This window comes from Muntiacus reevesi, chromosome X (assembly GCF_963930625.1).
Source record: "Muntiacus reevesi chromosome X, mMunRee1.1, whole genome shotgun sequence".
In the NCBI taxonomy this organism is placed as follows: Eukaryota; Metazoa; Chordata; class Mammalia; order Artiodactyla; family Cervidae; genus Muntiacus; species Muntiacus reevesi.
In genome coordinates this window covers 126,352,141-126,378,959 of record NC_089271.1, presented here as the reverse complement: position 1 = coordinate 126,378,959, position 26,819 = coordinate 126,352,141, and the positions used below count along the sequence as shown (strand labels likewise).

Here is a 26,819-nt window from a genome sequence, read left to right as displayed (position 1 = left end):
GACTTCCTGAGTACCCAGAGCTCCATCTTTGGGTACTTCAAGCTGTTCCTCCAGTTCTGTGACTCATTCAGATCCAGTGCTTCTCCATTATAACATAAATACTTGTTTGCCTTCCTTTGTCTTCTTAGGGCTGTGAGTCGTCAAGCACAGGGATGAGGGCTCATTCATATTTGCATTTCCAGTATTTGGTATTACACTTGGCAAATGCTTGTTGAAGGAAAACATTAGTGCCTCATTGACTGTAACATTTTCAGTCCATGAAAGCATTTTAGAAATTGTAAAACACAAATAAGAAAAACCAATTTTCATCAACATGTTTGAGTCAGTGAATCTGGGTTTCCAGAGACCTACTGAGGTTAATGGGAATGGCCGTATTCCCTCAATCTTAAATTTGAAGTTTTCTGAAATGAGGTTGTGTCTTATAATCAACACATACATTTAATGGAGTATCTCTCCTCACTACCTAAAGTTATCAAATTGATGCCATATCTTAGAATACATGGTGTCTTAGAATTGAGGAAATATTTCTATTTTGGTCCATAGACTTCGAGGATCCCTGAGAGTCTTCCAAGGAGGTCTGTGAGGTCAAAACTGTTCTTAATACTATTTGCTTTTTGTACTTTCTTATGAGTATACAGTGGAGTTTTCTGGAAGGTGCCTGAGGCTACTATAGCTTTATGTTTAAAAAATTCACACTTTTAATTTCTAATAAGGTAAATATTAATAGATAAAACCCACACAGAGAAAAGCTCTTTGAAGTCTCCAACAATTTTTAGAAGGGTCAAGGGGTCCTGACACCAAAGAGCTTGAGAATAGGAAAGAATGAATGAAACCACTCTGTTATATAAGAGTTTAATTCACACTTATTAAGAAAAAAGTACATATCCCTTCCAAGATGGTTCCTGTGGCCATGAGCTCAGTCCAAAAGCACACTGACAGAGTGGCTGAAAAATCTCTCCTTCCTCTAGAGACCCAAGGCCTGATGGGTGCTATAAAAGTTTGTTCTTAGAGGCTCCCTCAGAGCAATCAGCATGTACAGACTCTGTATGAGTCTGCTGTGTAATTGCCACTACCTCATCTTAATAACAGGCATAATTGCTCTGAGTTTCCGTCACCCTTTCTTGCATCTCCTCTCTGAAGCCTCAATTTTAGAAATGGCACTTGTGAATACACAAAATGTTTAACCACTTCCAGTTTTCAATTTACAGTCAAAGTCATCTATCAGCAGGAGATGAAGGCCCAGTGTGAAAACTACAGAATGTCCTTCAGACTCTACAGCTAATTTGTTTGTAAATTTGATTGTTATTGTAACAAGAACATATTGTACATGATGCTACTTGCCAATTTACTATTTGTATGTCTCTGTTTCTTGGGTTTTATCATTAAAGTCGAAGAACTTAACCCCTTCGGCACTTCTGTGAGTGGAGAGAGGAACGTGAAAGCTTTACTTTTTGTGTGTGTGTGTGAGTTTCTATTTTAATTCAATTTTATATGTATTTCTTTTGTTGTTGTTGCTATAAAAAATACTTTTTGGGATATGGACCACTTTTAAAGGCTTTATTGAATCTATTACAATATGGCTTCTGTTTTATGCTTTGGTGTTTTGACTGTGAGGCATGTGGGATCTTAGCTCCTCTGCCAGGGATCATACTGACACTGGAAGTCAGTTCACATTGGAAGGCAAAGTCTTAACCACTGGATTGTCAGGGAATTCCCTATATGTATCTTAAATTCCCTGGTAGCTTAGATGGTAAAGAATCTGCCTGCAGTGCATGAGACCTGGGTTCAATCCCTGGGTTGGGAAGATTCCCTGGAGAAGGGAATGGCTATCTACTCCAGTATTCTTGCCTGGGAAATCCCATGGAGAGAGGAGCCTGGCAGGCTACAGTCCATGGGGTTACAAAGAATTGGACATGACTGAGCGACTAATGCTTTCACCTTTTCATCTTAAATTCCCACTATATATTCAGCACTGTGGGAGACACACATATTGAAGGGGAGACAACCAGAGAACAGTCCAAGGTAACATGAAATCCCCTGTGAGACGACGTAATGAGACCATGCATTCGGAGAGAATTTAGAGTAAGGAGACCACCGTGGGTCTTCATACAGTGGAGGCAGGGCTTACATCCTCCTGAGAGCCAAGGCTTTGCCTGCCTGTAGGAGCTAGGGACTTTGAAGAAGCCCCTGGAATCATTCTGTAGCATTTCTTCCTGTTGAGCACTTGCAGAAACGTGTCTGTTGCAGGTTGTTAATATTATAGTATTGGCTCAACAGGATAGACCAAGCTTCCAATTCCCTTTGGCACCTAAAGCAATTTACAGGCCAGAAGTATGACTGCATGGCTTTTATGAAATGGCCTGATTTCATTGATCAGCCACTCAGAGATTATGTTTTCATTTCTGTAGCTACTGCTAACCCTGCTTTCCGGTGTAATATTTCAGGAAGGAACTATTAAAAAATTTCACCATGGTGATGTTTAGAAGTGGGCAGGGTTCTAAAGGGGAAGAGAAATATCACAAGTCATGATTGCTCTACTCAAAAGTTCATTTCAAGTTAAACTAGAATTCCACAGATTGTGTCTCATCTTCACTCAGTAATGTTTCCAAATGATAAGGACACTAATAAGAACAGATGGCCTAATGAACATTTAGAGGGAAGATTTAACTGGTCTTATTTTCATTAGGCCTCCAGTGCGCTTCCGGGTTTTGCCCACCACTTCCCTGTGTGTAATACAAAACAGCAAGTCCTCAACAGATGGCCCAGCTCAGGCTCATACTTCCAGAACTCTGGAGACTGGCCACCTGACCACTTACCACGTGTACAGAATCATTTAAGGAAGCAGACAGGCTACAGACTTGAGCCTGAACAAAAGCAAAAACTAGTGATGACCCGAGCTTCAACAAGAGGGGAGTCAGTCACTCTCGCAAACACAATTGAGCAGCTCTGGTTGAGGTCTCCCCATAACAGCTTCTTATGGATTCACAGCAATGATGAAATCCTCTGTGGCAAACAGCCCACTCTAATTAATGTTTCTTCCAAACTGTAGCCACATCTGAGTGACTTCAGCAGGAACAACGACATGGAAATCTAACACCTCATTGCACAGTGTGCTAGTTAGTGAGCTATCAGCTTGCAGCTCCAGACTCACCCCTTTAAAGGCACTGCTCTGTGATACTGGGGTTGGGACTCTGCAAACTACATTTCTTTTTTTTTTTTTTTCCCTTGCTGTTTTTTTTGATGGATCCTGCCAATGTGGGAGCTAAAGGGATTCAGGGAGGCTAGAGGAGGGAGAAGGGACTCCTTCCTTCCTGCTTGTTTTATGTTCCTGTCAGTGTCGCTGTAACTGTAGCCCTTCCTCCTGAGCGGCAGTAACTGGCTGCACTTTCCAGCTCTTCTCCATACTCACATCAGCCTCATCACACTCCCTCAGAGGGACCCAAAGCAGCCCAAAGCAGTGGCATCCTCTTCTCAGAGGAGTAGGTACCACTTCAATGGATCAAATCCTCCCCCTCTCCCAGTATTCTTGCCTGGAGAATCCCATGGAGAAAGGAGCTTGGTGGGCTACAACCCATGGGGTCGCAAAGAGTCAGACATGACTGAAATGACTCAGCACGCATGCACACAGCGCTCTTGCTTCTGACAATTTCAACCCCTTCCTGTGTTTCCACAGCCCTAGAGGTGGTGGCTGCTTCCTGCAGGTATTCTCTCTCTTGTTTTGCAACCCCCTAATGCCTGTGCAGCCCATTCCCTCTATTCAATTTCTTTCTGTTAAAATGACTAATGTGCTTTCTGTTTTTCTGACTGGATCTTTAGTGATATTCACAGCATTGACCCATATACAAGGACAGAGGAAGAGCAATATCCACTGCAGAACACTGGTCATAGAAAACTAGTAAAATTGAACCAGAACCAGCAAGACTCTGGTACTGAGAGAATTTATTAGTCACTAGCATCCTTGGTTTATCTATTGGCCTGTGAAACTGCCATGTCCAGAAAATATCTACATAAAATAAACCCACTGTGTGTGGACTTTAATGAAGTTGGTTGTGGCTGACTTTATCCAGAGCTTCTCTGACTCTCTGGAACTGCCACATTGATGCCCTTGTTGTTGAAAAGCTTCTCACTCTTGTGATTTTTGAGGATGATTATAGTGGATCATTCTACTCTCCCATACATCTTTTGAAGACACAGTTCTGTACTGAATGGTTCCTAAAGTGGGCCCATGAAAATATTTTCTCTGTGGTTAGATTTTACTTATAAATAATAATACATTGGGCATTTACTACTAAATATCTTTTATATTCTATCTTGCTGTATCCTTGTCAGAAATTGCGGTTGTTCCTTTAGAATCCTTTTCCCCTTGATTGGGAATGGGAATATATTCTGAGGTGGACCAAATGAACACGTAGTTGGCTTATGCATCTCAAGAAAAACATCTCTCAGTAGGTGCGCCCTCTTTCTAAGTGTATTATACCAGTCGTCTGGCACCAGGGACTGCTTTCATGGGAAACAATTTTTCCATGGACTGCAGGGAGGCGGATGGTTTCTGTATGATTCAAGCACATTACATTTATTGTGCATTTATTTCTATTATTATTACATCAGCTCTACCTCAGAGCATCAGGCATTAGATCTTGGATGTTGGGGACCCTTGTTTTATAACTTCACGTGTTCACTTTTGCAAATATACTAACTTTTGCATGAAAGGATGACACTCCTGATGACAGTCAATAGAACTTTCTCCTTGAATTGTGTTTCCATTTAATAAAGATGGGTTGGCACTGATTCAGGCACTTTCGCCTTCCACAGTTAATAGAGAATAAGTCTACTCTTAAAGTCTGAAAGACAGGCCAATAGGCTTGCATTGGGACACAGCCCAAGGTGTTGGCCATATAAGCCCTAGATGCTCACCACTGAATTTGCCAATCAAATATTTCTGCATCTTAGAGAGTTTCAGGTTTATTTCAGGTCATGGCGCCTGCCAGGCAAAATGTGTGTAAGACTGAGTGGTTCAAAAGTAGTTTGCAAGCTTTGCATCTTGTGACTCTCCCTGAATTTTGAAGATGCTTTCCCTCTGGTGCTTAATAGTTTTAATAAGAGCTAACATGCCATTGTCCTTTGTGTGGAAAGAGGACACTGCTGAGGGAGTTTTATTTATGGGATAAATTATGTTTTCGATATAGCATTGAGCACGGTACTTGACTTTTATTTTAAGGGCTCTGACAACTCTGGCTATTTGCTTGTGTGCAGACATTTCAGCAGAATTTGGATGTGCTGGAGTTGAAGATGTTGGCCTGCTGTTTTCCACTTCTTATGTAAACAACCATGTGTTCACTTTGGAGGGAGCAATAAAGCAAATATTTTGGGTAATAGCTTATTCTACCCCGATTGTGATTTTACCTAAGAGATGTAAAGTGCAGTTAAAAAAAAAGAGTTTGAATGAATTTGGAGAAGGGAAATGATTGATATTTAAAGGAACTCTGTGGAGAATTTTACTGTAAAGCTTCTTTCCGTTTATAATTTTGTTAAATTTGGGTTTTTACACATTCGAATTTTTCAAACTGATTGACATGCTTTGGAACTTGAATATTTTGATAAAAAAGACAAAGACAAAGCAACTCACAGACTAAACTTGCTTCAAAAATCTTAGGACACTGCTGTCTTTCTTATTATGAATATATCAGCCTCATAACTTCTTTCCTTTTGATTTTCCACTTACCCAGGTGCCTTTCTTTTGTCTTGGGAGAGTAATATCCTTTGTGTTGACCTAGATAAACTATGTCTTCCTACTTATGTACTTTCATATTAAATTTTTTGTGTGAAATTGACCCACGTAGAATGGCCATCCACTGAATGAGCTGCTCTTTACCTCCTGATTACAAAGTTGGAAGATGATCTAAAATCTCTACATCTCAAATTCACAGATGTATGAAACTCATACTACATCCCAACCTTAGCTCCATAGTCTTGAAAGTAGAAAGAAAATGAAGGATTTGGGGCACCATTCAATGACTATCGTAAACATGCTTTAAGTGATCTAGATAGAGCTTTTCATATCAGCATTAGGCAGATAAAACATTCTGTGAAGGTCATAGCAGATTAAGAGCCATCTCTGGAGCATATGCTTGCTACAGGCCATCAAATTCATCTACAGGTATTTGCATGGCTCTCTGAGAAGGTACACCTAGGTACAAAGGACAGAAGGGAAGATTACACAATTTCTATTGCAGTTCCAAACTTCTTGGCCCTTTGAAAAAATCTTGGTTTTGTAAAATATCTGTTCAATTTTCTATTCTGTGAATGAAAGGTCAAATACTACAACTAGTGCTGCTGCTGTTTCTCCTCCTGCTAATTCATTGAGCACTTATGAGTCACGTACTTTTGCTAAGTGATTTTTTTTTGGGGCTGTGTTCTGAGGCATGTGGTATAGATAGTTTCCCGACCAGGGATCAAATCCACATTCCCTTCATTGGAAGGCAGAGTTGTAATCACTGAACCACTGGGGAAGTCCTGCTAAGTAAGTGATCTTTTAAAAATATATTATCTCATTTAGTCCTTACAACTTTCTTATAGAGAAAAACATAATTATCATCCCCACTGACAGGTACAGAATTTCCCCCAGAGGGACATATCCAGCAAGTGGTGGAGCTGGGACTCAAATCCAAGTGGTCTGTGTTCCCACACAGTCTACTTTACTGACTTCTCATATGAACTTTTATTATGAAGGAGAGTCTACCCTCGAAACATGATTTTGTCTCTTGCAGCCTCTATTAAAGGATTAGAGAAAAGTTTGGCTCTCTTTTTGCAGTTTCAGAAGGTGTTTTCCTACATTGAACAGAGCAAGGAGAGTAGCTTTGGACTGAGTGAGCAATAAATAACATTATCCAGGAATGCATTTAAATTAGCGACTGAAAACCACAGATACTACAAAATCAGAAGAATGACCTTGCAGACTTATTTTGTTCTTGTGTCCTCCCATTTTAACAAGTGCATGATGAATCAACAGAAAATATTTCCTGAAGATGTCAATTAACACCCTACATCATCCCTTATGTTTGTAAAGCAGTTCATACTTTCCAAGTGCTTTTATATTAAAAAAAAAAAAGTGATGACACTTAATCAACAATTGGGTCATTTATTGAATTAGCCTTCATAAGGAGGAATAATTAACTGGCTTTAAAATTCTACTGTCTGTTTTCCAAGTGTAGTGCTGAATCTGAAATGACAGAATCTGAAATGACAGTAACTTCTTTGGGGTCAAGAAGTAGACAAAGACAATTTAATTTTTAAAAATATATTGCCATATTTCAGAGGACAACAGAATAAATGATTCAAAAATAGATGTTCTTTTCCTCAAATATAGAGATGGCAACCAAAAACATTGTTTACTTTGCACTATTATGTAATTTTCAGCCATAAACGTTAATGGATCATTCCTTTATAGGTGAGTAATATGAAGAGCTTCTAGGGACTCCTACAACCAACTTTTTTTTTTTAATGGTTCTTGGTGCTGTTTGATTCTGTCAAATCAGAATCTGAACAACATTAACATTAACTGCCATCTCATGCTCTGTGATAGCATAATTTGATTGCTGTGTAGATGGAGGATTGTGAAACCTTTCCACTCACCTAACTGATGGTGCAAAGGAAAATATAAAACCCAAGGTTACATGTAATGCCATATGACCTCTCTCTTCACTTCTGATCAAAACCAACATTTTACAGTTGCAAGTGCCTTTCCAAAAACAAAGTTCTTTCATATTTGTTTTCTTGTTTAGCTATCCCAATAGCCTTAGGAGACAAGGCAGGGTTTTATCTCACTTCCTAATGTTGAGGAAGCTCAGACACAGAGACCTTAAGTAACTTGCTTGAGGTTGCACTGCTAATAAATGGCAGATCTGGACTCACACCTGGGACTGTCTATGTTCTTTCTACTAGACACGCTCCCGTAGGCAAAGGGAAGTTGGTGGTTAGGAAATTGTCCAGAGAACTTTGGTAAAATATCCCCAGTACTCTTGAAGAAGTGAATAACTGTTCCAAGGTTATAAATGTGTTTTTTAAAAATAATTTTATGTATTTATTTTTGGCTGTGCTGGTCTTTGTTGCTGCCTGCGGGCTACTCTCGAGTTGTGTGCAGGCTTCTCATTGGGGTGGCTGCTCTTGTTGTGGAGCGCAGGCTCTAAGGCGCGAGGGCACAGTAGCTGAGGCCCTGGGCTCTAGAGCACATGCTCAGTAGTTGTGGCTCACAGGCTTAGTTGCTCCTCGGCATGTGGGATCTTCCCAGATCAGGGCTCGAACCTGTGTCTCCTGCATTGGTAGGCAGTCCCTTTACCACTGAGCCACCAAAGAATCCCTTATAAATGCATCTGACAAGAAGTCTGCTCATTTTTATTCAATAATCATCTCTCTAAATACTTTCACATTTAAGGTTATTGATATATTAAGCTCTTTGAGAACAGTGTGGCTAAGTTAGCAGCGCCTTCCTGCCATGATTGGTGTAGACTGGGCTCCCTCTTTGCCATAGAGGATAGCACTAGCCTCCTCCCCCCATTTCTACATTCATAGCATGAGCCTTTGGCTCCATGGGAGGGACTGGCTATGACTGATATGGATTGACAGGGTGCACGTGGCTCAAGTGAATAGAGCAGAACATTGCTGATTTAGGATGCTTACATCTGGACTGCTGCAACAGTCAATGGCTGATCGTAAGACTGCTGCACTTCTTATGTTGTCCAGGCATGAGAATAGGGAAAGAAAGTGAGAAAATCCATCGGAGGTTTGGTTGGTATGAATTTATCATTATTATTATAACACCCCCTGCACATAACATTAAATTTACTATCTTAATCATGCTTAAACACAGTTCAGTTGTGTTAGATATATTCATATTGTTGTGCAACAGATCTCTAGAGCTTTTTCATCTTGCAATAAGGACATCCTAAACATTAATTTCCTCTCCTCGTTCCCCTTGGTATCCACATTGCTACTTTCTGTTCCTATATTTTTTTTTTTACTACTTTAGATATTTCATATGAGTGAACTCACACAGTATTTGTCTTTTTGTGACTGGCTTATTTAATTTTGCATGTCCTCAAGGTTCATCCATATTGTAGGATGTGACAAGGTTTCCTCCTTTTTAAAGGCTATATAATATTCCCTTGGATGTATGCACCAGGTTTTCATTATCCTGATATGAGTTTTAATGCCATCCAATCCATTAGTTGGTGGCCACTATAGAAGTGGTTGATTCAGGGACTTCCCTGGTGGTCCAGTGGTTAACACTCCCTGCTTCCACTGCAGGGGACACATGTTTGATCCCTGGTCAGGGAACTAAGATCCCACATGTCACATGATGTGGCCACACACAAAAAAAGTGGCTGATTTAGTTTTTAAACTAACCATAACCAAATATGATGAAGTAAATGGTTGGCACAAGGGCTAGCAAATAGTGGTTTCGTTTTATTGGTTTGGCCAAAAAGTTCATTTGGGTAAGGTGTGCTGGCAAAACTTGAATGAACTTTTTGGCCAACTACACCCTGGGCCTTGTTAATCTGCCCTTTGAGCCATTCTCCATTCCCTAAACTTCTCTTATCTATTTGGTCACCTCTCTTTTATTCCCACCCAGCTGTCCCTGCTGCCCACTGGTCTTGCTGGCTCTGGATAGAGGTGCTTATATATATTTCAGATAACTTGCTTACATCTTCCCTGTATTGCCGTTTATCTGAAGTGCTACTCCTTCCTTTTACCACATATCCCTGGTCTGGATTCTCTGCAGCACAGCCACAGACTTTTTTTTGGCTCTGAATATAAGATAGGTTCCATAGTCATTGAAGCATTGGGAGGGTGCGCTGGGGGTGGAGGTGGTGAGATTTTCATCTCTGGTGGCAAGAACTTTTAAAATAAACTTTCTTTTTTTTCCTCCCCTGGGAAATCCCTTTATTCAAGCAAACTTATTATGATTCAGATTTTTCTTGATTCCCTATGGAGCTTCACAAAATTCAGAAGTCTGTCCCTGCAGGGAATTTCACTTATAATGGCCTTCCTTCTAAAGATCTAATTCTGTCCTCTTTTAGTGTGCTCATGGAGAGTGATGGAAGTGCACAAAGAAAGCCAAGTAACCCCTGAAGAACTTGAGTTTCAATATCATCTGTATCACTCAGGGTGATGGAGGATATTCTGTAGACATGAAAGCGTTGGCAGGGGACTGAAGAAGAGACAATGAGAGATATTAGGCAAGAGTTTAAAAAGGGGAAAAGAAGGTGCCTTTTCTGTACTAAAACTACTGTTTCTTTTTTTTGTTCTCCCTGGATTGCTGTAACTTTTCATGCCTCCATGTAATTATATGTAGTTTTTCAAAACAACAGAAAATGCTGAATCCACTTGTACAAAATTGAATTGACATGTAGATTTGAAAGAGGAGTCTTTATGGTTCCCCTTCTATCCAGTTGTGGTTAGTTTATCTGAAACTTGGGAAAAAAATTGAAAGAAAAATAGAAAATAGCTTTTTTCAGGTACATAGAGAGCTGAAGACTACCAGGGAGGCAAAGTTCTGAGGCTTGGGGCAGGTGGTATAATGCTGATGGATGAGAGAGAGCTAAGTTTTGCTTTCTTTGTTAAAGAGAATGGCCATAAAGAACACTGATTCTAAGTTCCCAAAGTCCAAGATGGGTGCAGGGATTGTAGAAAGGCATCAAATTCTTTCAGTTCTTTAAATTGAGTTCAAGTTTTTCTGGACAGAAAGAGTTACCTCTTAGAACTTGCAAATGAGTTTTTAGAACAAGTTTTTATGATTACTGGGTAGTACTGGGTAGTAGAAGGTGTGCTGGAAGAGTACATGTCATTACACAAAGGTCTGACTTCAAGAAGAATCCAAAGATGGGCTCCACAAACTGCAAGGAGGGGACCTGATGTTGCTTTGCTGCTGCTGCTGCTAAGTCGCGTCAGTCGTGTCTGACTCTGTGCAACTCCATGGATGGCAGTCTACAGGCTCCACCGTACCTGGGATTCTCCAGGCAAGAACACTGGAGTGGGTTGCCATTTCCTTCTCCAATGCATGAAAGTGAAAAGTGAAAGTGAAGTCACTCAGTCGTGTCCGACTCTTCGCGACTCCATCAACTGCAGCCCACCAAGTTCCTCCGTCCATGGGATTTTCCAGGCAAGAGTACTGGAGTGGGTTGCCATTGCCTTCTCCAATAAAGATGTTGCTTTAGGAAAGTGTTTTACAGTTTTTTCTTAGTTCTTAGATGAGGAAGTGGTGTTTTTGGATACTATGACTCGAAACGAATGATGTCAAGGGATTCTAATTTCCTTTCTCTCTTTTTTTTAAATAAAGTTGCTTTTTTAAAAAAATAAATTCATTTTTGGCTGCGCTGGGTCTTTCTTGCTGCATGCGGGCTTTCCCTAGTTGTACTCCAGTTTCGGTGCTCAGGCTTCTCATTGTGATGGCCTCTCCTATTGTGGAGTTTGGGCTCTAGAGCACATGGGCTCAGTAGTTGTGGCTCACAGGCTTAGTTGCCCTGCAGCATGTGGAATCTTTCTGGGCCAGGAATTGAACCTGTGTCCCCTGTATTGGTAGGTGGATTCTCAACCACTGGATGACCAGGGAAGTCCTCTTATTTCCTTTTAAACAGAGTTACCAACTTGGTAAGGTTTCTCATGATACCTTTGTGGACAAGTTAGGGGAAATATGGGTGAGGGTAGTGGCTTTCAAGCTTCTTTTGACTATGACCTCGGTAAGAATTATATTTTACACTCTTGTTCAGGATATACAATTGAAATAAGTTTTGTGAAACAATACTTACACTTACCACACATGATGCACTCTGAAATTTTTTTGTTATATTTCATTTTTCTTGAGAACTAGTCATAGGCCATCATATTGATTTCCTGATCCACTATGAATCATACCCTATAGGTGATAGTTCAAACAGATGGGTTCACAATCTAAGAGATAACTAGTCAAGTGGTGCCACAATTTCCTTGGTCTATCTATCCATAAATTTCATCATGAATGAAGACATAGAAAGCATTCAAATCTATAGGTGACACAAGGCTAGGAAGGGTAGTGAAGATATTGGATGGTAGCAGAAAACAAAGACAAGGACTGAATCTAATGAGCTGGAATTGAATACAGACTAACATAAGATCCTGTATTATGATGCATGTGTAGTAAAAGTAAGCATTATTTCATGAAAATTTTATTTCAATTTATATCCTGAACAATAGTGTAAAATATAATTATTAGTGAGGGTTACAGTCAAAGCAAGCAAATGATCAAGTTTGTAAGTACAGGGTGAGGAGATGGGGATGAGAGACATGTGAATTTTTAGTCCTCTCTAGTCACGTGTCTGCATGCATGCTCAATCATGCCCAACTCTTTGCAACCCCAAGGACTATAGCCTACCCACCAGGCTCCTCTGTCCATGGACTTTTCCAGGCAAGAATACGGAAGTGGGTTGCCATTTCCTTCTCCAGAGTACTTTTCCAACTCAGGGATCAAACCCACGTCTCCTAAGTCTTCTGCATGGGCAGGTAGATTCTTTACCATTGTGCCATCTGGGAAGTCCCTCTATAATCACAACGTATGTCACAAGTGACCAAAAATCCAACAGCTTTGACTGTGGTTTCTTAACCTGTGCTCTTTATTTTCCAAAGATTTTTCAAAAGTGCCTTGGGGGTCGCCATACAAAGTCCCACTGTGTGGGAGTGAGTTAGAATAGAGAAGGTTCTAGGATACTACTTCTTGTTTGAATCTGCTGTTGGCATCAGTTTTATAAATGGGGACTTCTTTTGTTTGAAGTAAATGTTCTTTGGCAAAACCTTTTGAAAACCCCCAGGTAAAATGAACAGAAACAGAGAACAGAGAAAAAGGGTTGCGATAGTCACTATTTTACCTTGGAGTGAGTCAGAGCACATCTGGATTATTTTATTCATTTCTGGAAGCCTCACTTTCAAAGAGATATAGATAAATGAAAACACATTCAGAGAAGAGTGAGGAGAATGGTGAAGGAAACTCAATACTGTGGCAAGTGAAGTGCTGTTCAGTGAACCAGGGATGTGACCTAGGAGGTCTGAGAGAGTTGTTCACATGCATTGAGAAGGTTGTCAGGTGGAAAAAGTGGTTTGATATAGTAGTTTGGTGAAAAGAATGTGAACTTTGGAATCAGGTTAACCAGGTTCAAATTTTAACTCTGCCACTGATTGGTTGTATGACCTTGACTAAGTTTCTCAACTCCTCTGAACCTTGCTTTTCATGTTGATTAAAAATAGAGAAGCATAATACTTCTCATGAAAAATTGCCATGAGGATTAAAGAAGATAATATATATGAAAGCACTCAGCATAGTACTTGGTTCAAAAATATATTTATTTCCTAGAAGACAGATTAAATTCATACCACAAGGCCTAAAGAGTTGCAGTAAAGGCTAGATGGTGAAAATTAAAGGAAGATTAAAAAGTTAATGTTTAAGGGATTCCAGAAGAGGTTTCCATCAGTCAGAGACATTCAAAGATGGAACGCTCTGCTGGAGAAAGGGAGTGAGTTTCCTATCCCAAGAGGCATTTGAGGAGAGGCTGGCTTAATATTCTATTAATAATCTCACAATAATCTCACTATTACTGAATGGTGAGAATATTCTGGAGGGAATGACTGGGGAGAGGAGGAGAATTCCCAGTAGATTAGCTCAATAGATTGAACGTGTGGGGTCAAGGTTGGTTCCTCCAAAGAACCAGATACTGTTCTTTCATAACCATGAATGATGCCTCCGTCCACTTGTTAGGCCTATCGGACAAGTAAGTGCTTTGCGGAACCACTCTGTAGTATGAAGACGATCCAACAAGCATATACAGAGGACTGGTTACGTACTGGATACTCAGGCAAACACCTCAAAGTGTGAACATTATGGACAGTGGGTCAGCAGGATTATCTGCCTACAAGAGGCCTACATTGCCTGTGTATCTTCTCTTGGGCTGGTTTGCGGGAGGGCATTAGGCTGGATCCAAAGAGCAAATCAACTCTCAAATTTGCTATCACACCAAGAGACTTGGAACTCCCAATTCCATTCTAGTCAGGCACGAGATGGAAGTGAGTTACCAGAGCTAGATGATTCAGCAGCAGCAACGGAAATAAACAGCCTGATCTCTTCATAATCAACTCATCTTCTGAAGTGAAAGGCCTGGTTGTTTATAGCAGCGCTTACAATGGGCAGTTATGCCTCAGAGTTTATACCGAGAGTTCAGTTTCACATTTCAGTAAATCAGAGAAAGGATATTGATTTTGAACAAATGGCTGATTTTATTGTCAAAGCAAATTTCATTTCTTGAGATGATTAGATTTTATTAAACTATTGCCTAAAGTGCCACTAAATAAACAGCATCTTCCTCAACCAAATGACATTTGTCACCCACTAAATACAATGATATCTGGTCATCTCTAGTAGTCACTGAAAATGTAGAAGTGGGGAAACTGCACATGGGAGTCAGAAGGCTTGTGCTCAGATCTTGGCTGTATCACTTAATAACTCTGTGCTCATACACAGTACATCATCCTTCTGACTACTAGTTTTCTTCTCTGTAGATGGGGGATAACTACACCTACCTCCTAAGGCTGGTGGAGACAAAATGGAACAGTGTGAATAAGATGCTTAGCATAGTTCCTGGCATATAGTAAGTTCTCAATAAGTGGTAGCAGGTATTATTAGAATTACTAGAGGAAGGACATTCATCATCTTCTGAGGACTGATTCTTTCTAGGGGCTCAGGTTTGTTTCAGAAAAGTACAGAAGACCAATGCATCACCTCGTAGATTCCAGAGGTACTCTGCTAGCATGAATGGGACTTCCCTTGTTGGGGACCTTTTTCTTTTTTGTGGGATCTTAATTCACCAACCAGGGATCGAAACTGGGCTCCGAGCAGTGAAAGCACGGATCTTAACCATTGGACCGCCAGGGTTAAGTCCCAGGACCTTTTGGTTTTGAAATATAGGGAAAGTAACAAGGAACTTTGGCATTTGGGTTATATTTCTGTAGAGAAACATTCAAGATGTTGTAAAGGATCTTGAGAAAACAGCTGATCCATCTTCCTGAATTCAGAGAGGTCTGTATTCCAAGTGTTCATAGATGATTGCTATCCAACATTTGCCTTAAAAGTTTCAAAAGGTGGTGATTCTATAAACTCTTTCAATAATGTATGATGCTGCCACATAGTCTTAGAATCAGTAAGCTCTTCATGAGGTCTGATTCAAATCTTCATGCTGCAGTCAGGCCTCTCTTTTCTCTCCTGCCTCTGCCTGTCAGCAGAATCTGTGTGCTCTCATTTAGACATCTGTCTCTACCCTCACCCATCAATATATTTTGATTTACTGAAATATAAAACTGAGCACTGTGTAAGCTCAGCTGGATCACTGTAAGTACTACTATAAACAACTGGGGCTTTCCTCTTGGAAGGTGTTATGAAGCTCCCTACTCAGCTTTCTTCCCTCTAGCTCAACACAGCCCATGTGCTTAAGTAAAGTCACGCTAAACCTAAGCCCCCGATCTGCCACCACTGTCAAAAGAGACAGGGGAGACTCTGGCCACAAAGGATGAGCAGTACCACATGCTGGCTTCCTCCTGGTCGACGCTCTGACCCAGAGGATTTCCTTCAGGGTCTTCCAGCTCTTGTCTACCTGCACCGTACCTGGGTTCTTACTCGCACACACCTGGGAGCTGATTTGTCTCGATGCCAAATCCTCCTCTTCCCAGCCCCACATCTCAAAAGAGTGATCTATTTTCACTTTCTTCATTTCCTCACCTCCCACTCTAACACTGCCATCCAACTCCAATTAATTAGCACTCTACCAAAGGCACTCTTATCAGAGTCACGAATGCTGTCAAACCAAATGGCTTCTTAGGAAAAAAAAACAAAAACAAAACAAAACCTACCTCATTTTAGTGACCTATAAGCAGACTTTGATATTAATCATTTCCCTCTTTTTGAAAAGCTCATTTCCCTGGTTTTTTTCTTTTTATTTTTTTTTCCACACACATTCCTTGTTTTCCTCCTACTTGTCAGGTCTCTTTATCTCAGTTTCCTTTTTGTGGGTTCCTATTCCTTAGCCTTTTCTTGAATATTGATATGACTGGAATTTGGTCTGAAGGCTTCTCTCTCTCTCTCTTTTTTTTAATCCTTACATCCCCTCCCTGGAAGATCTCACTCACTCCTCTATTTGCTACTACTATGTGATTAAGCTGATAATCCCTCCAGGTGGCGCTATTGGTAAAGAACCCACCTGCCAATGCAGGAGACATAAGAGACTCGGGTTCGATCCCTGGTCTGGGATGATCCCCTGGAAGAGGAAATGGCAACCCACTCCAGTATTCTTGCCTGGAGAATCCCATGAACAGAGTAGTCCATGGGGTTGCAAAGAGTCGGACACAACTCAAGTGACTTAGTGTGCACACTCACACACACACACACATAAAATATATATATATATATGTGTGTTTTATATATATATATATATATATATATATATATATATATATATTATGTGTGTGTGTGTGTGAGTGTGCTGCTGCTGTTAAGTCGCTTCAGTCGTGTCCGACTCTGTGTGACCCCATAGACGGCAGCCCACCAGGCTTCCCCATCCCTGGGATTCTCCAGGCAAGAACACTGGAGTGGGTTGCCGTTTCCTTCTCCCATGCATGAAAGTGAAAAGTGAAAGTGAAGTCGCTCAGTCGTGTCTGACTCTTAGCAACCCCACGGACTGCAACCTACCAGGCTCCTCCATCCATGGGATTCTCCAGGCAAGAGTACTGGAGTGGGGTGCCATTGCCTTCTCTGCTGTGTGTGTGTGTATATATATATATGGCCTTACTGTATAGCAAAGGGAACTCTACTCAAAATCCAGTACTGATCTATAATGAGAAAAGGGTTTTAAAGAGTGGACATATGGTATATGTATAACTGATTCATTCTGCTGTACACCTGAAATTAGCGCAATGCTGTAAATCAACTATATTCCAATAAAAGTTTAAAAAAAGAATTTTCATGCTTAAGGCTATCTTAAAAATACATTTTCTTGCTTAATGCTCTCATTGGCTCCCCATTGTCCAGTGGATAAAACTGGAATACGATCATACTTATACGGTCATTTACCATATTATCCCCACTTACCCTCCAGCTTCATCTCTCACTGCTCCTTCAGACTTTTTGCATCATAGCGTCTCTTTGGTATTGGTATGTATGTTACCTGTGCCTGCTGAGCTCTTACCATGGTGTCTAAAGAACACAGTCTACTGTAGGAAACTAGTTGGGTACATAGCTTGGCAACAGAGAGCAGATTATACAGTAAATGTAGTGATATTAAATTTCAGGAAGGGAATGAGACCACAGTGAGGATTAGGACTGTTGGGGAAGGGTCCCATGAAGAGGTAAGGTGTAAGGAGAGTGGGAAAGGGGATTTAGACCAGCAGTGGAAATTACAGAAGGAAGGACTGGGACCCTGAAAAGCAGATCTGTGGACACTTAAGGAGAAATCAGTCTGGCCTCACTGTCTTATACCAGCCTAAGATGAAAGAGGCTAGTTATTCTTTAGGGTGTTTGAAGGACACAACAGGAAGCGATGGACAGCAGTGGAGACAGCAGCTAAATAATTTGGATATGAAGCCTGATATCTTTTTTTTGACCACCATGCAGCATGCAGGATCTTGGTTTCCTGAGCAGGGATCAAACCCATGTCCCCTGCATTGGAAACATGAAGTCATAACCACCGGACCACGAGGGAAGTCCCATGAAGCCTGATTTCTCTCCTAGGCTGTCCTGTTGGTTTCTAGCACCTACCCACCCGCTCCTACCACACTCAACTCTCCATCTCCCGCTCCCCTCAAAAAAACCAACTGTTTTTCTCATGCTGAGGTTGTGTAAGGAAAAGGGAAGGGGGGGAGTCGGGGGCTCCTGTCAGGGAAATCGAGACTTGGGATGAAATGCCATAGAGAAACTGTAAGTCTGTCTCCTGGTTACCAGGTTCCTGTTCAGTGGGCTACACTCTTCACCCCAATCTGAAAGGGGTGAGGTAGCTTTTATGGTGGCAATTATGGCTTGTGAACTGTTATGTGGAAAAGAACCCTTCTTGTGGTGATGATGATTCTGTACTTGCTCTATGTAGACAAAGAACTCTCTTTTCAGTATAACTTTGCCACACAGAAACAGATAAATTGTCTACAGCTGACTGATTGCAATACTAAGTGTTCTATTTTAAGTCAAAAATATCCCACAAGTGAATCATATACATGCACCTTCTCTCTTTCATCCCCTTCCTCCATATAAACACATTCACACCCTTCCTCACGGCCATAAATATTGCTCCCTTTGCCTGCCTTCTGCAGGATTTTGCATCATGGAAAGTTAGGCTGCTCCAGGATAGCCTGATCCACTTGTATCTCTCTTAAAGATAGTTCATTCCTTTTGTCACTTTCCCAGGCCTTCCGATTCTTTTTTTATTTTTTGTAGTTGACTCTATTTTCTGAGTTACTGGGGTGCGGCAGGGGTACCCTAACTATGGAGACTATGGCTGGTTGCCTACCAAATAGCAGTCCTTCATTCCTTGCTAACAGAACCCTGATTTGGGTTCTAGAATTAGGTAGCAATATGCTCAGGGAGGCTGCCCCAGTTCAGAGGGTCTGAATCCATTTTGGAGATCCTGTTTCCCCTCTGCCAGTGATTTAATTCTGGTCAATGTGACACAATGTGATCTGCTGGCATCTTTGCCTACTTCTGCTCATCTCACGATGTGAATTAATGAAACCTTCTTGTTGAAATCACTTTGTCTGATCACTGATAGTCAAAACCGTCCTCTCTGATACACCAATTCTAAAACTCTCAACTTCTATTTTAATCCATTTGAGAAGATAAGTAATCTACTTCATCAGAGTCATAGATTCAATGAAGTTAGTTTGAAAGTTCCTTCGATGACTGTCTAGTCTATTTCCCTCATTTAACACACCAACCTCTTGAGTCTGCAAACTAAGACAGTCATTCACAAGGTGCAGGGACTGTGCTATATGCTCTGTAATCTCCACCTGTCTAATCCTGATTTTCTAGAATTCTTGTAAAATCAGAATTTTGGACTCAGATGGGAACTACACTGAATTTCCCTTTTATCCTCATTGGCAAAAAAGCTTTCCTAAATAAATGTAAACTAGATCTCAGAGGGAATATTGCTTTTACTTAAAAAAGAAAAAATAACGCCCTAGAAATAGCTATTTACATACACATGAATAAGAAGTTATGCTCATATATTCATTAAAAAAGATTTTTTAAAGACTTTAGTAATCAGTGCTTTTCCAAATGGGAGTTACTGTATTATTCAAAAAGAATAAAATTAGATATCTTGGAAAATAATTCAATAAGTGAAATTGGTCTTACCCTCTAACTGATTCAAACTTGGACTTTAATTTTCACGCCAACATTCTGCCTAGCATTACTCCCATCCTAGTTTTCCCTTTTCTCTCAACTGGAGTTTTTCAGAGGAGGGAAAAAGTCACTGACACCAAGAGAAACTTCTGCTATCTGGTGTTATAACGGATACGCCAGGCTTCCTTTCTACCTAATTTCTGTATGAGAAAATTGCTATCCATTTCCATGATGCCAAATGGTGATAGCGCGTGAAAACCAGTGGTGCCTACCTGACTGATGTCCATCCCCGAGTCACAGCTCAGGGGCTGTGTGGACGTCAGACCGTTTGAGCCGATGACGGTCGTGATCACAGCATTCTCATCAATTCTCCGAATCATGGTCCCATCCACAAAGTAAATGAATCCGTGCCTATCAACTGTGATGCCTGTTGGGGAAGAGCAAACGGGCATTAGCAGTCCAAAGGGCCACATTTGCACCAAGATCAGCATTTTCAAAGAAGCCATCGAAATGAAAAGGCGTCTTAAAGACATATGGATTCAATTTTGCTCAGCACAGACAGGGCAGTAACGGGAGAGGTTTGTGTGGACACACATTCACTTCTTTGTGTATTGAGAAGAAAGGACAGAGTGTAATACGTGGAGATCAAGCCAGGTCTCATCATTTCATTGTCCAGTTTTACATTGCCACTCACTCTCTTGATACTTGCTCAGCCCCACAAACAGAAAAAAGAAATTCCTCTTTAAGACAGATGGGAAAAAACAGGGGAGGCAGTGTAGGTTACATTGCTTTCAGAGTGCAGATGCATAGGCCACTGCTTATTTTCATAGTAGCATTAGAAATAACTGACTTGGAAAGCATTAAAATTATTTTTATCAATTCACAGTTAACAGAGTCTGTAATAATTCTGATAAACTGGGCTGAGTTTTTTTTTTTTTTTTTCTGTATTATCTGTTAAGAAGGGGCTGGAGAGTAAAATTATGGTGTCACAAAAGGAATGGTTAAGCTTCTAGAAAACATAAAAGTCAATAAAATTCTCACAGTAGTTTTACACACTGTGTTAATTAAAGTCTGGTTTCTTGGAAACTATATAAAGGCAGTTAGAAGACTTGGGTTCTAATACTGAATGCATCACTTACAACTGCTTTGTGACTTGGACTGAGTCATTTGTATTGAAAAATTTCAGCCTCTTCTTTGGTAAAATATGGAAAAGGTTATCTGCCTATGAGATTGTGATTTATATAATAAGGAAATTTTGGTCTCTGTTCCTTTTTCTAGCACAGAGCTCCTAAAACTCTTGGAAATTCCCATAGTGAGATAGAGAAATGTGACCAGTCTCTAAGGACTCAGGTCTCTTTGCTTCCATAAATGACAGTTCTCAAGAAAGCGTTTCATAGTACTGATGGTTGCCACCGGGTTGCTCTTATCTGAGCATGTTACTGGAGACCTACCGGAGGGGCTATAGTATAAGTCAAGGAAGAAAGCTCAGTGGAAGACTTTGAAGGCCACCTCCTGACCTAGGGGCTGGAGATTGAGTTCACATGCCAATGGTCAATAATTTAATCAACTATGATTATGAAGCCTCCATAAAAAGCCAAATAACATAGCTTAAAAATAGCTGTGCAAAGAAGAGAAGCCAAAAGCAAGTGAGAAAAGGAAAGATATACCCACTTGAATGCAGAGTTCCAAAGAATAGCAAGGAGAGATAAGAAAGTTTTCCTCAGTGATCAGTGCAAAGAAATAGAGGAAAACAATAGAATGGGAAAGACTAGAGATCTCATCAAGAAAATTAGAGATACCAAGGGAACTTTTCACGCAAAGATGGGCTCAATAAAGGACAGAAATGGTAGGGACCTAACAGAAGCAGAAGATATTAAGAAGAGGTGGCAAGAATACACAAAGGAACTGTACAAAAGAGATCTTCACAACCCAGATAATCACGATGGTGTGATCACTCACCAAGAGCCAGACATCCTGGAATGTGAAGTCAAGTGGGCCTTAGGAAGCATCACTACAAACAAAGCTAGTGGAGGTGATGGAATTCCAGATGAGCGATTTCAGATCCTAAAAGATGATGCTGTGAAAGTGCTACACTCAATATGCCAGCAAATTTGGAAAACTCAGCAGTGGCCACAGGACTGGAAAAGGTCAGTTTTCATTCTAACCCCAAAGAAAGGCAATGCCAAAGAATGCTCAAACTACCGCACAATTGCACTCATCTCACACACTAGTAAGGTGATGCTCAAAATTCTCCAAGCCAGCCTTCAACAATACGTGAACTGTGAACTTCCAGATGTTCAAGCTGATTTTAGAAATGGTAGAGGAACCAGCGATCAAATTGCCAACATCCACTGGATCATCGAAAAAGCAAGAGAGTTCCAGAAAACCATCTATTTCTGCTTTATTGACTAGGCCAAAGCCTTTGACTGTGTGGATCACAATAAACTGTGGAAAATCCTTCAAGAGATGAGAATACCAGACCACCTGACCTGCCTCTTGAGAAACCTATATGCAGGTCAGGAAGCCACAGTTAGAACTGGCCATGGAACAACAGACTGGTTCCAAATAGGAAAAGGAGTACGTCAAGGCTGTATATTGTCACCCTGCTTATTTAACTTCTATGCAGAGTACATTATGAGAAATGCTGGGCTGGATGAAGCACAAGCTGGAATCAAGATTGCCGGAGAAAGATTGCCTCAGATATGCAGATGACACCACCCTTATGGCAGAAAGTGAAGATGGACTAAAGAGTCTCTTGATGAAAGTGAAAGAGGAGAGTGAAAAAGTTGGCTTAAAGCTCAACATTCAGAAAACAAAGGTCATGGCATCCGGTCCCATCACTTCATAGCAATTAGATGGAGAAACAGTGGAAAGAGTGGCAGACTGTATTTTTGGGGGGCTCCAAAACCACTGCAGATAGTGGCTGCAGCCATAAAATAAAAAGACACTTACTCCTTGGAAGGAAAGTTATGACCAACCTAGACAGCATATTAAAAAGCAGAAACATTACTTTGCCAACAAAGGTCCATCTAGTCAAGGTTATGGTTTTTCCAGTAGTCATGTATGTGAGAGTTGGACTATAAAGAAAGCTGAGTTTCGAAGAATTGATGTTTTGAACTGTGGTGTTGGAGAAGACTCTTGAGAGTCCCTTGGACTGCAAGGAGATCAAACCAGTCCATCCTAAAGGAAATCAGTCCTGAATGTTCATTGGAAGGACTGATGTTGAAGCTGAAACTCCAATACTTTGGTCACCTGATGTGAAGAGATGACTCATTGAAAAGACCCTGATGCTGGGAGAGATTGAAGGCAGGAGGAGAAGAGGACAACAGAGGGTGAGATGGTTGGATGGCATCACTGACTCAATGGACATGAGTCTGCGTAAACTCTGGGAGTTGGTGATGAACAGGTAAGCCTGGCATGCTGCACTCCATGAGGTTGCAAAGAGTCAGACACGACTGAGTGACTGAACCGAACTGAACTAATTATGAAGCTTCCATAAAAACCCAAAAGGACATGGTTTGGAGAGTTTCCAGGTTGGTGAACATGGAGATTTGGGGAGAATGGCACACCTAGAGAGGGCATGGCAGCCTCCTCACTCTTTCCCCATACCTTGCTTTATGCATCTCTGACTGTTCCTGAGTTATATCTTTTTATAATAAACCAGTGATCAAATGAGTAAAATGTTTCTCTGAGTTTTGTGACCTGCTGTAGCAAATTAATGAAACCCAAGAAGGGAGGTGTTGGAACCTCCTATCCATAGCAATTCTGTCAGAAACACAGGTGACAACCTGGACTTGTGACTGGTCTCTGAGGAGGTGGTGGTGGGAAGGCAGCCTTGCAGGACCGACACCTTAACCTGTGGGATCTGATGCTATTTACTGGTAGATTGTGTCAGAACTGAGTGAAATTGTTGTACACCCAACTGGTGTAGAATTGCTTGGTGGCAGTTCTCGCCGTGCTGGAAACTGGTCTCAAAACACCTTTTACTGCCTTCCTTGGCTAAAGTGATCAGCTGTCCTGGTTTGCCTGGCACTGAGGCAGGGTTCGGGCTTCCTAAGTGGAGTTAGTGGTAAAGAACTCACCTGCCAATGCAGGAGAAATAAGAGATGTTGGTTTGATCCCTGGGTTGGGAAGATGCCCTCGAGGAGGGCATGGCAACCCACTTCAGTATTCCTGCCTAGAGAATCCCCATGGACAGAGGAGACTGGCAGGCTACAGTCCATGGCATCGCAAAGAGTCAGATATGACTGAAGCGACTGAGCAGGCATGCATGCACGAGGCAGGGTTCAGTTTTAAAAGTGGGACAATCCTGGACAAGCTGGCATGAGTTGGTTATTCTACACCTAGGCTGTTATAAATATCCAATAAAGTAATGCATTTAAAGAGAGTCAGACACTGATAAAGAACATATCATTCAACTCCTGTTTCCCTTGCTACTTTGAAAATAACCACACGATATTACTTTAAAACTATCTACAGTTTAGTCTTTTTCTATCTTTTCCTATCTCTCCTTTATTCAGATCCTGTGAAACTCAGACTGTATGTTAAAGTAAGGAAGATCTGTGATAACAAGAATATCCCTTCAATGCTCATGCATGTGTATGCACACACACACACACACACACACACTCACAATAACTTTCCTGGCAAAGAGTGAACTCATCTAAAGACAGTTTATAAACCCAGCTTAATAAACTGCTTTTAGATGAGCTAATTCTTTGGCAGGAGGTTAATATTAAGGCTTGACTTTATGATGTACTTTGATTTAATCCTGATGTTCCTCATGAAGTATTAATCCTTAAGATCTATAAAAGTTACAGATTCATTTTAACTTTCCCTGAATGCCTCTAAGGGCTTCCCTGGTGGCTCAGAGGATAAAGCGTCTCTCTGCAGTGCGGGAGACCTGGGTTCAATCCCTGGCTTGGGAAGATCCCCTGTAGAAGGAAATGGCAACCCACTCTGGTACTCTTGCCTGGAATATCCCACGGATGGAGAAATCTGGTAGGCTACATACAGTCCATTGGGCTGCAAAGTGTCGGACACGACTGAGTCTCTAAATGCCTCTCAAGTCATTTATGTTTTGATGAGTTCACCAAGGAAACCAGCACATCCAGACAAGGGGAATTCCATGTCAATAAGTCCCTTTATTAGTTTTGGAGGCATAAAGACCTTGATGGACCATAGTTCCCTTATGGGCTTCCCTGGGGACTCAGATGGTAAAGAATCTGCCTGCACTGCGGGAGACCCGGGTTCCATCCCTGGGTCGGGAAGATCCCCTGGAGAAGGGAATGGACTTCTACCCACTCCAGTATTCTTGCCTGGAGAATTCCATGGACAGAAGAGCCTGGTGGGCTACAGTTCATGGGGTCACAAAGAGTTGGACACAACTGAGTGACTAACATTTTCACTTTCAACAAAGATTTTTAAGGAATTTTTTTTTTTTACACAAAACACTTTTAAGACTGGGGCAGGTCAAAGGATGATGGTACATGAACATTTCTTTCATCTCCAGAATATCTGGACTGAAGATGAACCAATGAGTATCTTTGCTTTTTATTTTTGTGTTTTGTCAAAATCAATTTCTTGAATGCTTGCTCTGGTGTGTGGCAGGACTATGATTTGGGATCACCTTCTATGGCTTCTGTATTCAGTATCACTGAATGTGAACTTGGAAATTTGGCTGTCATAAAAGAATGGACTGAGAGATCAAGAATCAAGTCTGGAGAGACAAAGGCTAAGAGTAGATATGCTTGAAGTCTATCAAATCATGTCAAACACCGTGCAAGTTCTATGAGAATCAAAGACAAAGAACCCATGTACATGAACAGCAAGACTCAGTGTTGCTCTAACGGGGAGGTGATAAACTTGGAGAATCAAATCACTGAAAATTGAAACAGATTCCCAAAAGGTATAGAGAAATAAATGTATTCCTACAGAAACTAGCAATACAGGAACAGACATCTTTATGCTGACATCAGGGAGGACAATTCTGTTTCTTGACTACTACACTCTTCATCCCCATCAGAGGGTGGAGTTTGTCCTGCTCTGGGGAGGATCATCTTGGACTTACATTGTTTTCCTGCTTTTAATTTTTGTGAATTTCTAAACACTGAACTGTTCTCTCTCTGTGCATCTCAGCTGAACTCCACAGACGAAGCTTATTAAATACTCACTGTTGGCCTCCAGGGCTTATTTGGCTGACAGTTTGTAGGATATTCTCCTTTCATATATTTGTGTAGCAATTTCTTTTATCACTGTCCAAATTCCAAAATACTCTTTTTTTGGAGGTTCTTTAATTAAATTTAATTGGGTTATACTGACATTTGGAGTTGAAAAAGAAATAGTAGAAAGGGTTTTGAGGGACTGTGTGATAGTTTTTTTTTAATGCATCTAGGCATATTTTATATGTGCATATTTTCATTTCCTCTCATTTCCCTACACCAACCAACCCCCACACACAAATTCCCCAAACAATTAGTTTTACAAACTCTTCACTGGAGAAGTTTAAGGGGTCTTTAATTTTCACTGAGGTTAAAAACCACATGAAATCACAGGCAAGAAAAAAGAGAATTATTTCTGCCATTACTTGGCGGGAGGGTGGGGGGAGGGGCATCTCACATAATGAGTATTCTTCTAGCCCAGGGATGCTGATGATACAGTATGATCTACTACTGTTTGTTAGACCGAGTGGGAGGAGATGGCTCATGCCCAGTATATTTTAAGTTTTTTTCTTTGGAGATAAGGATGTGAGTGATTTCAGATCACATAAAACCATCTGGGGCCAGCAAGATCTTGCAGATTCCATATGACTTGAAATCTGAAGATTTTGATATAGTTACACCCAGCTGTCCAAAATTTGTTACCCAATGTTGTGGGTGGGCATAATTTGTTCCAAGGGTCATGTCCCTTGGTGTGCTTATTGGATAGGGTTTTCATTAGCACTTAAAACACAAAGGAAGGCACAGTCTTTGAATGAGAACAGATTTAAATGGGCACTGAGAAAAATCGCTTCCAGGGCTTCAAATGCTAACCAGCATTCATTTTTAGAGCAAGCAAAAAACCTAGAGATCTGTGCTATTACCACAAGGTTAGGCAGTGATGCGGGGTGGGTGGGGGTGGAGGTGGGAAGGACAACACAAGACAGCTGGGTCCCCACCCCACCCCATCCCCTCCAAGGAAAGCACTGCACTCAGGCGCCCAGGCAGCATGTTTAGGTTGGAGCACATTTTTACATTTGTAAGAAAATAAATAAATCCTTGCAAATTAGTGCATATAATGAAAGCCCTGACAGACCATAACCTGCAAGTGTGAATGGTGCTGTCTCCATTCATCAGCATTAAGCCCTAACCAGCTCTTTCTATGGAGGAAACTGCTCATAAATAAAGTGCATCTTGTAAAAAACATTATTCACAGTGTCTCATGCAAA

The 26,819-nt window shown here is 41.0% G+C and overlaps 1 protein-coding gene across 3 annotated transcripts in view; it reads right to left on the bottom strand.

Moving 5' to 3' along the window:
* Nucleotides 1-26,819, bottom strand: part of TENM1 (teneurin transmembrane protein 1) — a 612,361-nt gene that overhangs the window by 50,630 nt on the left and 534,912 nt on the right. For all 3 annotated transcript variants that reach the window (XM_065915017.1, XM_065915018.1, XM_065915019.1), the window contains one exon: nucleotides 19,666-19,820. In XM_065915017.1, coding sequence (XP_065771089.1) covers nucleotides 19,666-19,820 — 155 coding nt within the window. The remainder of the gene's footprint in view (nucleotides 1-19,665; nucleotides 19,821-26,819) is intronic.